The sequence below is a fragment of the Balaenoptera acutorostrata genome, chromosome 7, assembly GCF_949987535.1.
Source record: "Balaenoptera acutorostrata chromosome 7, mBalAcu1.1, whole genome shotgun sequence".
Taxonomy (NCBI): Eukaryota; Metazoa; Chordata; class Mammalia; order Artiodactyla; family Balaenopteridae; genus Balaenoptera; species Balaenoptera acutorostrata.
Genome location: NC_080070.1, coordinates 53476547 through 53490000, shown reverse-complemented (window position 1 = coordinate 53490000; position 13454 = coordinate 53476547). Strand labels below are relative to the sequence as shown.

Sequence of the window (13454 nt, the reverse complement as noted above, 5' to 3'; positions counted from 1 at the left end):
GAAAAACAGATAAGGCAATCTCAGAATCCTTTATTTCAGCACATTGTGGATGCTAAATACATTTTCAATAATAAATAATAATGCAGTATTTCCCTTTGTCCATAGCCTCTCACTGTGCCCTACTCCCTGTGAAAAAGCTCATTTTTTTTCATGGGAAAGAATATTGAGAAGGCAATTTTGGGAGGCCTTTGTAGAAGGAATTATCAGAGGGCACTTGAGAGGATAGGCCCCAGAAGAGGCAAAGAAGAGAGAGTAAGAGCATTCCTGACCTCAGTAATGGCAGCCGTGGGCCAAGAATGTCTGTAGGCCAGTGGTTCTCAGCCCTGACTGACCATGAGAATTACCTGAGGGGCTTTTAAATAACACTGATGTCAGGGCCCTACTCCAGACTGACTAAATCAGAATCTCTTGGGAACTGAACATTTGTATTTGTTTAAAGCTCCCCAGCTGGTCTTCATATGCAGCCCAAGTTTGTGAGCTTTTGCTGTAGAGAGATAACAATGGCTAGTCGAGGGTTTGGGCATCTGCTAGGAGTCTAGGTCTTTGAAACCATGAATGTTGGGGTACTTGCCAAAGTGAGCACCTGGGAACCTTTGGAACCCAATTGTGTGGGTTCCTAGAGGATTATCATCAATTTGGAACTTCATGCACTGAAGTGCAGCTCATGCCTTACCTCCTAAATTCCTCAAGCTGCACATGTCTTATTTTTTTTAAACTGAATCAGTACTGACAAAAAAAGAATTATAAATTTGATGCTCTGTGAGCATTTGTGTCATTGATGGAGTTGCATGAAGGTGGATACTTACCCCTGAACCCCAATTTTCTCATCTATAAAATGTAAATAATAATACATCTAAGTAAACTTCTTGAAGCAGGTTGTGACTGATGCCCCCTTCCCCACCCCCACCCCACTGACATTTTCCTCACTGGGTTACTGTAGGTATCAACTGATGCGTGAACTACTGATCATTTGGAGGCTTTTGTTTGGAGGTCATTTTTCTAGGCGGTTCTAGCTATAATCTTTACATTGAAGAGCCAATCCACCACTCCTGGAGATCCTGAGATCATGCTGGAATTGTCCAGAATGTGTAAACTAAAAATCTATCCCAGCCATCATAGGCCTGAGAAAGTCAGAGTTGAGAGGTCAACTGAAAGATGAGTTTGGAAATAGAATAATATGGTAATAGTAGAGGATTTATCAGGGTACTCTGTTAAGGACACCAATATATACCCCTTTGGAATAATACAACTTGGAACTGGTGAATATAATTCATCCACTGGAGGTATGAGCAGCACAGTTATCTAAATATGGATTCAATTGTCTAGCAAGACTGAAAGAATGGGGCACAGAGGACATTTTGGTTTTGGTAGAGAAACAGGGGTGAACAGAAGGATAATGAGGGAGTGCCTGGCATCTAGCCTTGCTTAAAAAATGGTGTTGGATGAATGAAGAGCTATGTGTAGGTTCCCAAGTTGTTCAGTTACTCTTTTTCATGAATTTGAGCTCAAATAAGAGCACTTAAAAGTACACAATAGGATGTTCACAGATAACCTGGAAAAAAAATGTTTGCAGTGTATGTTACATCATAGCATCATAGTTGTTGCTCATTAAATCACATTGATTGGGTGTGATCCAAGATAGGTAACTTCATACTATGTGGAGAGGTGGAGCCACTTAAAATGTTTTTATGGGTCTTCTTTTCTGCCTTTTGTGACCTCCCTACTCCCTCCCTTCTTCCTCTCCTGCCTCCTTTAGGTATTATAGCTGCTAAATACACCAGGAAACCAAAGCATCCCCCCCACACCAAACTGGTATCTACAACTGTGTATTAAGGATCTTATTGCTGAGAGCTGAGTGAAGTCCCTCTCTCAGACAGTCTTCTGAGATGAACAGGACATGCAGGAAAGGTGCGGCCTCCAAGGGTCTTCCATTAACACCCAACTTCTTGTTTGTCATCCAGATTTCTTATTTTAAATGAATTAGGTGCTTGGAAATAGAGTCACAAGACTGGCCAATTTTCTCCTAGAAGAGTGGCAGCAAAGGAAAGCTGGAATGCATTAATCATAAATGAGTCAATTAATTACAGTTCTCCTTCCCCCGTGGGGTCAGTGCTGGCAACAGTAGGCCCCGAGTTATTTAGGGAATTAGACACCGAAGATGCCCTTTATAGAGCCAATTATGTGGAAATAAATTACTCTTTCAGATGACAATATGCTGTTCTCTCGGAACACTTAGGGAGGGGTGTCTTTTTGTCTCTGAACAGTCTGCATGTAGTTTTCATGATAATTAACGCCCTTAAGCTATTTGTGGGAAAGCAAAGGTTTCTTCTGGCTCCAGTTCTTTGGATATAAGGATACTTCAGGCTTATAAAACGTGGGGCGGGGGGGTGGTTTTGCTGAGTGATGTGTTGACATTTGAGAGGTTTCAAGGAGGTGTGACAGAAACTCCCAGCAGCTCCGGGAGAGGCCTGAAAGGCAGGCAAGTGGTGTAAATCACTCCCCGAGCTTTTACTCACCCCATGAGAATAGCAGGGTAGAAAGTCTAACAAACAGGTTTCAGAATTCACACTGCTCTGCCATAAATGCTCCTGGCATGAAATGGCCACTGCTATGCAGGGAAATAAGCAGTTATATGAGCTGGTGGCAACTAGTCCTTGAGGAGGGCCAAGGGAGGAAGCAGAGTTGGAGAGAGCATGACTCTCTGCCCTCCCTTGCAGCCCAACCCCTTCCTGTCTGGTCCTCAGTGTCCCCCATCCTCAGCCCCACCTGAGACCTAATTAATGTGGGGAGAAGGGGATGGGTCAGGATGCTCATTGCAGCATGGTTATAATAGTGAAGAACTGGAAATCTCCACCATCCCTCCGAAAGGTTTGGTTAAAGGACCACAAGGAGCCTCTCAGCAATGAATATCTACAGCCGCCAGAAAGGAATCGGATAGAGCTCTGGTTGCTGACTTGGAGAATCTTCTAGGCATGTTAAAGGAAAAAAGAAACTTGTAGAATAAGGCATATGGTCTAATGCATTTCTGTAAAATAGAACTATATATTTCCGTGTGTGTGTATAATATATGTCTATCTATCTATATATTATATATATATATGGTTGTACCATACTAAATTGCCTTTTTGAAGGTCAAAATTGGTTGGACATTGGCAGTTTCACATAGTTTAACTTCAAGTTTCTCAATCATGACACTATTTGGGTCAGATAATTCTTTGTTATGGGGGCTGTCCTGTACACTACTAGATGTTTATCAGCATCTACTGACCTTTATTCACTGGATGCTAGTATCAATTCCCAATTGTGACAGCCAAAAATGTCTCCAGATATTGTCAAATGTCCCCTGGGGGGAAAAATCCTTTCCCTGCCTTGAGAACCACTTATTTAACTTAGTATATGTAAATGGAACAATATACACCAAACTGATTTGTTATCAGTTACTTCTGGGGAGGGGACTGAAAATGGGGTGTTGCAGTTTTAGCTTATCAGTGTTGTTTTAAATTATTTTACAACAAGATTACATTCATGTATTACTTGTGTAATGAAAAAAAATCAAACTGGGCTTATGTTTAAATTACTAAAGAGTGGTGGGAGGGGCCCCTTGGGCCTCCTAGGAAGAGGCAGGAGGGAGCAGGATGTAGTTTTCTGCCCCCTGCTTGCTTCAGGCTTGCTTATAGTCCTGTGCTTTGCACTGGAGTTTTGATAAGGACATTAACTGGCTCTGCCTGAATGCCTTCCTCTCCTTGGGGTAGAGGAGGAGTGTTTGGGACCTGTGTTGCTTTAGAGAGCCAAGAAGGCAGAATGAAGAGCTCCTAAGGCCCTGGGGGAAGAATAGAGGAGTGAGAAAAGCTACCAAATGCACAGATGTTCCCAAGTTCCAACAAGCCAGGGCAGGCAGGAGGATGACCCAAACCAGCTGGGTCAGGGATGGGTATCAAAATTGAGGCAGGAAGGGAATGAGGCCAGAGGGGGGAACATAGGCATAATTACATCAGAAGGAAACTATGTCTGCGTGTGAGTGTGTGAGTGTCTGTGTGTGTGTGTGTGTGTGTGTGTGTGTGTGTTAGTGCATGAGTGGTCACCTAGAGCCAATGTTTGCTATTTGGAACAGTAGTTGTTAAACCTGGCCCCACATCAGAATCACTTGGGAAAAGTTAAGAGAAATAGATTTCTAGGCCTCACTTCTGACTGACTCAGAACCACTGAATAAGGGGCTAAGAAATCTGTAATTTTCAATAGGGACTGCACTTTGGAAGACACTGCTCTGGGATTGGTTTGTAGACAGGATGATCCAATTAAAAAGGCTAGGAGAAAGTAATACACAGATCATGGTATTTCCCAGCAGGCTCCATGTTCTTTTTTCTCAGTTGGTTTCTTTTTTCCCAGATGGTTCCAAAAATCAGGATTGGGGTGATAATGATCTGAGTGGAATATTGGGTCATGTCTTTATTTTATTTATTTATTTATTTCCTGGGACACAATGAAGCCCATCCACTTTTATTGATTTAGTCTATTTCAGATTCAGTGGTGAGGAGCTCAGTCTGCAGGGAAGCTGAGAGAAGGACAGATATCTGTGTAAGAAGGAGATAAGAGGTGGAGAGAGAGAAACTCTTGAGGAACACAGATGGGAAACGCGTTTAGGAGAATCCAAGGTGAGGATAAAGAATGACTCAGGATGCACTTTTGGAGATGGTCTCTGGAATCCTTTTTCTTAACCATGGCCATCAGCACCAGGATGCTGACCAGCACAGCATACAGGGTGGCCTTCCCCAGCAGGATCTCGTAGAAGATGGTGGCAGACAGGACCCCTTGCTGATAGGACACTGAGGTGAAGCCACAGTCTGCTCTGCCGCAGGCCTCGGCACTGATGTTTTGGGTGACAGGTTTGGGCCAGTCCTGCTCCCACTCATCCTTGTCCCTGAGCCCGTGGAACTGGACTTGGCAGCAGAAGTGATTGCAGGGGCTGTGCCAGAAGGCGGCAGAGACCCTCAGCCAGCTGCTCAGACAGCAGTTGGAGTCGTTCCGGCTGGGGTCCTCCTTGTAGGGCTGAGGGTCCGTGCTGGGTTGTGTCTTTAGTCAATTTAGGCTGTTATAACAAAAATACCATAGACTAGGTGGCTTAAAGAACAAACATTTACTTCTCACAGTTCTGGAGGCTGGGAAGTCTAAGATCAATGTGCTGGCTGTCTGGTGAGGGTCTGCTTCCTGGTTCATAGAAGGCTGTGACCTCATGTGGCAGAAGGGGAGAGGGAGCTCTCTGGGGCCCCTTTTATAAGGGCACTAATCCCATTCATGAGGGTGCCGCCCTCATGACCTAATCACCTCCCAAAGCCCCCACCTCCAAATACCATCACACTGGGAGTTAGGTTTGCAACATATGAATTTGGGGAGACACAAACATTCAGTCCAAAAGAGATTAGTTGTGAGGTGAGGAGAATCTTCATAAATTTCATTTTTAAAAGTTTGGAAAGGGGTCAAATTTATACTATCAAGTCAAAATAAGCCACTCTTCTTGTTCCAAATTGGTGTTTCTTGATATTGGAAGAAGGGAGAAGCACATCTTGACTCATCTGACAGCTATTATTGAGCACCTCTGACTGGACTAAGGTATGAGAATTGAAGATGAATGAGATAGTCTCCATCCAAAAGGGAACTGGAGATTCTCTGAGGAGACAGTGCAAACACCTCCTTGTATGTAGGGCAGGATCATGTTAGGTTTGGGAAGGAGATAGAAGCAATGTCTGTAGACCCAACAGGAAGGGCAGTGAGCTCCCTGTGTGAAGCTTCAGGAAGACTAGAGACAGAAGCTCTACCTAGTTATATCATTACTACTCACTACCCTGCTCAACTCTGTTTTGTTTCAATTTAGTATGTAGGTGGCCAGAACATTCAGACAAAAACTGGGCTCCTTCTAAGTATTTTTTCAACTTTTTATTATGAAGAATTTCAAACATAGAGAAATTTAAAGAATGGTATAGTGAACACCCAGAGGCCTTGCATGCAGATTCTACAACTGCTAAGTAACATTTTGCCATATTTGTTTTATATATTTTTTGAGTGTACAATTTGAATGTAATTTTTAAACATTGTAACACTTCATCCCTAAATATTTTTGCATACTTCTCCTAAGAATAACAACTCTTTACAATGATCTTACCTTAGGAAGTTAACAATAATTTTATAATATCATTTAATCTATAGTTCATATTCAAATTTCTGCTGTTGTTCCAAATTTACGACTATAAAAGAACTTATAGCTTTTTTTTTGAACCAGGTTCTGTGGCTAAATTCAAACATTGTGTTTGGTTGTTATGTCTTATTAATTTTTCTTTGAAGAGTTCAGCCTGATTGTCTTATAGATTCTTAATTTAACTGACTGTTTCCTCATAGAGCATTTAACTTGTTATCTAGTCCTGGTTATTTCCTGCAAGCTGGCAGTTAAATTTAGAGGCTTAACTAATAGATTCAGATTAAAAACATTTGATTAGAATATTTAATACAGAGATGATGTATATATTTTTATTGTATAACATCAGTTCTTCTAAGTTTTTTTTTTTAAGTTTTGAGGAAAAATAAGAATATATATTCAGGGCATGAAACTAAAGAGATATTTTGTGGTACTGGACTCATTTTAGTACCGAAAATTATCAAATGGGAAGCCAGTGTCTATTGTTATACTCTCTCAAGTTTAGAAAGCAAGATGGTGGCTGATGGAATACCACTAGATGGATATTTCATTGTTTTGGTGTCTGTTTATCCTCAGACTAACTGCAGAAAATGTAGCTGGATTCGAACTGGGCCACAGAGGGATGGACAGATTTCAAAGCGGGATGGAAACGAACAAAAAATTAGAGTGAACAGGGAGGCCTCTCTTGAGCCCTCCAGTCAGAAAGTAGGAAGGAAGGGCCAGAAAAAATTAGAAAAAATAAGTACCAAGAGCTATCATATAAGACTGATTCTGGGAATTTGATAATTTTAAAAAAATTCTTATTGGAATATAGTTGATTTACAATGTTATGTTACTTTTTGCTGTACAGCAAAGTGAATCAGTTATACATATATCTACTCTTTTTTAGATTCTTTTCCCATATAGGTCATTACAGAGTATTGAGTAGAGTTCCCTGTGCTGTACAGAGGTCCTTACTAGTTATCTATTTTATGTATAGTAGTGTGTATTTGTCAGTCCCAATCTCCCAATTTATTCCTCCCTCCCTTTTCCCCCAGTAAACATAAGATTGTTTTCTACATCTGTAACTCTATTTCCGTTTTGTAAATAAGTTAATTTGTACCATTTTTTTAGATTCCACATACAAAGGATATCGTATGATATTTGTCCTTCCCTGTCTGACTTACTTCACTCAGTAAGACAATCTCTAGGTCCATCCATGTTGCTGCAAATGGCATTATTTCATTCTTTTTTATGGCTGAATAGTATTCCATAATATATATGTGCCACATCTTCTTTATCCATTCCTTTGTCCGTGGGCATTTAGGTTGCTTCCATGTCCTGGCTATTGTAAACAGTGCTGCAATGAACATTGGGTTACATGTATCTTTTTGAATTATGGTTTTCTCTGGGTATACACCCAGGAGTGGGATTGCTGTATCGTATGGTAGCTCTATTTTTAGTTTTTTAAGGAACCTCCAGACTGTTCTCCATAGTGGCTGTGCCAATTTGCATTCCCACCAACAATGTAGAAGATTTGATAATTAAGGAAACTTTCCTCCCCTATGGTTTTTTTTTAATAAAAAAGACAATAAACAGTATTTGGGGCCCTTACTCAGTATTTACAGATCCTCAACTTTGAGGTAGGTTAAATATTAGCATTGTGTTTTATAAACTAAAACTCAGGCAGAGATTACATCACTTGTTGCACACCACAGCAGGAGTCCTACCGTGGTCAAGAATAACATGGTCTCTTTCAGATTAATCATCTCTGATGTGTGAATTTAATGGTGATAGCTTGCAAATATTCATAAGAAAGACTAGATACCACAGAAATTCTACTTTGGAATATTTGAAAACTCTTTAATTGATCCTATAATTATTATACCTACCGTGGAATAACCTACCTGCTCCCATTACAAATCTATTTGTATATAACTGATCCTTATAATAACAAATTAGCACGTTACTGATTTTGTTGTTTTCTGCCTTTTGGGGTGGTTGAAGCAGGAAGACAACCAGCAAGTTTTCCTCAGAGTGCTAGACAGCTTTAAGTGCAGATGCTATGCTCAAGGCACCATCTATGATGATTTGGGAAAGCACATATACAAATGAAGCCAAGATCCAGAAAACATGCCTGGATCCAAAAGAGGGGAGGCCCTTTGCAAGTCAAAGATGAAGAAAAAAAATAAATACTGTCTTCTTAGGCTCTACCGATCCTCATTGTCATGCTACAGTATCACAACAACGTATGGGAAGAGCTCCTAAAAAGAGCAATAAATTTGTCCCAATGGTCTGTTAATTAAAGTTTTTGTTAACCAGATAAACCACAAGAAAAATTAAATTTATATTTTATTAAAGTGACATCCATAGAAGCAAAATATCTAAATATTTAATATGAATATGTTCCACCTATCATGTATATTACTCTAATTGTCAAAAGCCTAATTCACTTAGCTCAGTATAATTACTTGAAATTCAGCTCATCTTGATATAGGTTCCTGGGCCAGCCTTCTCAAGTATTTGTTTAATTATAAAGTTCCTTTTACTTAAAAATTTGTCAAATATTAATAATAGTATAAGATTAAGAGTGGTTAATTAAGAACTGAGAAATTATAAGGAAAATATCATTAGTGTGTTGTAAAATGCAACATTCAGCAGCACAAATTTCCAGAGTAAGGATATAGACTCCTGTGCTTCTGAATAGACTGAACAGCATAGCCCAACATGGTTTGAGTCCAAGAATCAGGAAAAAAAAGGAGGGAGGGGCCACAGGAGGCAAAGTATTTTATTCTAGTGTCCCTCAAATTGACTGTGGAAGTAAAAAGTTTCTACATTTAAAAAGTTTATGTAAGTTACATGAATTGTAATTTTCATAAAAATCAAAATGAATTGTTCTGTGTAGGACAAAAGATATGCCTGAACAACATATCATATTTGTACAAGGTGACATGAATGTCATGGATATTAGTAATGAACGAAAAAGCTTAAGTCTATGGCAGACTGAGCAAAGACTTCAGTTTGGTACTCTATAACCACAAGACTGTGAACTACTCTTACTATACAAAAGCTCTAATGACACATAGAATTTTGTGTAGGAACGCTTGTGCTTCTGGTTGGCACATCATCTACTCTTTAATACGCGAAATTAATACAGACATTTGTGAGAAGTTGTACGAAACTATGGTGTTTACAAAAATGGCACAAAAGTGAATTCATCAGTTGATGCACCTGCACACTTCAGTCACATCTTCAACAACCAAAGGTATTGAAATGCTGTAGAACGGAATAAGAACGCTAGCTTCTATGGCAGCTGTTAAGCATTAGAGTCACCTGAGTTACACTAGAATGGGCAAATATTGCCCAAGTAAAATTCTACTGTTAAAGCTGAAACAGATTTAAGGCCATTCAGGTTCAAGCACAGAGATACAAATCTTTTGGAGCCCCATCTATCTGTGTTTGAAATTTGTGACCTTTCTTCTGACTTGTGGTCTTAAAATTTTGTTTTACAAAATCTGAAAATACAGAAATCAGTACTACAGAGGTTATATTAAACAAGAGTAAAATACAAAGCTATGATTAAGATGAATTAAAGAAAGCCAAAACGTTAAAATTGTAAAACTTACTCGTTACTTGTTGGGACTGTCCTACACTAGAAGTTAGGTATTATATACAGTTATTTTCAAGTAGATTACTTTATGTTTCTCTAATGTGTTCTTTTCAGCAGTACACTGTTGAACTAATCCAAAACCGTACACATGTGTACTACTTTACAATAGCAACACACACTACTGCTACCTGCAAAGCTGTCACTCTCAAATGACTTAGTGAATGAAGGGAAATAAAAAGTGGAGAAGGAACGTATTAAGGAGAAATAATGGGAATTAGAAGATTCATGCAGTTCAGCTCTTTCAACCAGCCAGCCAGCTTGCTAGCAGCAAGAGACAGTTTCCGTTGAGGATGGACCTGCGGAGTGGGAATGTGGTCACAGTGACATTTGTCTTATCCGGGGCTGCAGTAGGAAGTTGCTTGTTCTTCATTTTTGCTTTAGCCATGTTGTAATCCTCAGAATCAAAATATTTTTGCCCTTTCTACAATCATTTCCTTAAGAAATCTGAACCCCCAGGCTTTTGTCCCAGAAGAAGATACCTTGCTTTTGATTTAGCTTCTTCAGCTTTCTCTGGACTAGTCCCTTTGTCTTGCATATCCTTCTGTTCCTTTGTGGAGGCTGCCTCAGGGACTTCTGTGGATATACTGCTCTCTCTTACCCCACTTCTCCACTATGGATTTTGATTAACTTTAGAGATATAGTTCTTGCATGAAGATAAAAGCGAAGGATCAGCCATATTATTCTAGTTTGGGGTCGCAAGGAAAACTGGATTAGAGAAGGTGGTTTGTGCTGGAGATGGAAATAAGGCTCTCTACACAACACTCCCCCAGAACTGAACTGACTTAACCTCTGGGCTGGTTGATTTCATGTGTCAACTTGACTGGACCATGGGGTGCCCAGATATTTGGTCAAACATTATTCTGGGTGTGTCTATGAGGGTATTTTTAAGAGATTAATATTTGAATCAGTGGACTGAGTAAAGCAGTCTCCCTCCCTAATGTTCTTGGCCCTCATCTAATCCACTGAAGGCCTAAGTAGAATAAAAGACTGAGTAAGAAAGATTTCTTTCTTTTGGCTTTACTGTCTTTGAGCTAGGATATAGGTCTTTTCCTGCCTTTGAACTCAGACTCAGGCTGGAACTTGCATCGTTGACTCTCCTGAGTCTCTTTTTGCTGACAATAGATTTTTTTTTTTTTTAAACATCTTTATTGGAGTATAATTGCTTTACAGTGGTGTGCTAGCTTCTGCTTTACAACAAAGTGAATCAGTTATACATATACACATGTTCCCATATCTCTTCCCTCTTGCATCTCCCTCCCACCCTCCCTATCCCACCCCTCTAGGTGGTCACAAAGCACCAAGCTGATCTCCCTGTGCTATGCGGTTGCTTCCCACTAGCTATCTATTTTACATTTGGTAGTGTATATATGTCTATGCCACTCTCTCACCCTGTCACATCTTACCCCTCCCCCTCCCCATATCCTCAAGTCCATTCTCTAGTAGGTCTGTGTCTTTATTCCCATCTTGCCACTAGGTTCTTCATGACCTTTATTTTCCCTTAGATTCCATATATATGTGTTAGCATACTGTATTTGTTTTTCTCTTTCTGACTTACTTCACTCTGTATGACAGGCTCTAACTCCATCCACCTCACTACAAATACCTCCATTTCATTTCTTCTTATGGCTGAGTAATATTCCATTGTATATATGTGCCCCATCTTCTTTATCCATTCATCCGATGATGGACACTTAGGTTGCTTCCATGTCCTGGCTATTGTAAATAGAGCTGCAATGAACATTTTGGTACATGACTCTTTTTGAATTATGGTTTTCTCAGGGTATATGCCCAGTAGTGGGATTGCTGGGTCGTATGGTAGTTCTATTTTTAGTTTTTTAAGGAACCTCCATACTGTTCTCCATAGTGGCTGTATCAATTTACATTCCCACCAACAGTGCAAGAGTGTTCCCTTTTCTCCACACCCTCTCCAGCATTTATTGTCTCTAGATTTTTTGATGATGACCATTCTGACCAGGGTGAGATGATATCTCATTGTAGTTTTGATTTGCATTTCTCTAACGATTAGTGATGTTGAGCATTCTTTTATGTGTCTGTTGGCAATCTGTATATCTTCTTTGGAGAAATGTCTATTTAGGTCTTCTGCCCATTTTTGGTTTGGATTGTTTGTTTTTTTGTTATTGAGCTGCATGAGCTGCTTGTAAATCTTGGAGATTAATCCTTTGTCAGTTGCTTCATTTGCAAATATTTTCTCCCATTCTGAGGGTTGTCTTTTGGTCTTGTTTATGGTTTCCTTTGCTGTGCAAAAGCTTTTAAGTTTCATTAGGTCCCATTTCTTTATTTATGTTTTTATTTCCATTTCTCTAGGAGGTGGGTCCAAAAGGATCTTGCTGTGATTTATGTCATAGAGTGGTCTGCCTATGTTTTCCTCTAAGAGTTTGATAGTGTCTGGCCTTGCACTTAGGTCTTTAATCCATTTTGAGTTTATTTTTGTGTATGGTGTCAGGGAGTGTTCTAATTTCATTCTTTTACATGTAGCTGTCCAATTTTCCCAGCACCACTTATTGAAGAGGCTGTCTTTTCTCCACTGTATATGCTTGCCTCCTTTATCAAAGATAAGGTGACCATATGTGTGTGGGTTTATCTCTGGGCTTTCTATCCTGTTCCATTGATCTATATTTCTGTTTCTGTGCCAGTACCAAACTGTCTTCATTACTGTAGCTTTGTAATATAGTCGAAGTCAGGGAGCCTGATTCCCCCAGCTCCATTTTTCGTTCTCAAGATTGCTTTGGCTATTCGGGGTCTTCTGTGTTTCCATACAAATTGTGAAATTTTTTGTTCTAGTTCTGTGAAAAATGCCAGTGGTAGTTTGATAGGGATTGCATTGAATCTGTAGATTGCTTTGGGTAGTAGAGTCATTTTCACAATGTTGATTCTTCCAATCCAGGAACATGGTATATCTCTCCATCTATTTGTATCCTCTTTAATTTCTTTCATCAGTGTCTTATAATTTTCTGCATACAGGTCTTTTGTCTCCTTAGGTAGGTTTATTCCTAGATATTTTATTCTTTTTGTTGCGGTGGTAAACGGGAGTGTTTTCTTAATTTCACTTTCAGATTTTTCGTCATTAGTGTATAGAAATGCAAGAGATTTCTGTGCATTAATTTTGTATCCTGCTACTTTACCAAATTCATTGATTAGCTCTAGTAGTTTTCTGGTAGCATCTTTAGGATTCTCTATGTATAGTATCATGTCATCTGCAGACAGTGACAGCTTTACTTCTTCTTTTCCGATTTGGATTCCTTTTATTTCTTTTTCTTCTCTGATTGCTGTGGCTAACACTTCCAAAACTATGTTGAATAATAGTGGTGAGAGTGGGCAACCTTGTCTTGTTCCTGATCTTAGTGGAAATGGTTTCAGTTTTTCACCATTGAGGACAATGTTGGCTGTGGGTTTGTCATATATGGCCTTTATTATGTTGAGGAAAGTTCCCTCTATGCCTACTTTCTGCAGGGCTTTTATCATAAATGGGTATTGAATTTTGTCAAAAGCTTTCTCTGCATCTATTGAGATGATCATATGGTTTTTCTCCTTCAATTTGTTAATATGATGTATCACATTGATTGATTTGTGTATATTGAAGAATCCTTGCATTCCTGG

The 13454-nt window shown here is 39.5% G+C and overlaps 1 pseudogene and 1 gene segment (V, D, J or C); both read right to left on the bottom strand.

Moving 5' to 3' along the window:
• Window positions 1-4536: 4536 nt before the first annotated feature.
• LOC130708562 (T cell receptor beta constant 1-like) lies at window positions 4537-7935 on the bottom strand. The segment is given in 2 exon segments: window positions 4537-5070; window positions 7897-7935. Coding segments are annotated over 2 exon segments (573 nt in total).
• Window positions 7936-10030: 2095 nt separating this feature from the next.
• LOC103012456 (cAMP-regulated phosphoprotein 19-like) lies at window positions 10031-10413 on the bottom strand (annotated as a pseudogene).
• Between the last annotated feature and the right edge of the window lie 3041 nt (window positions 10414-13454).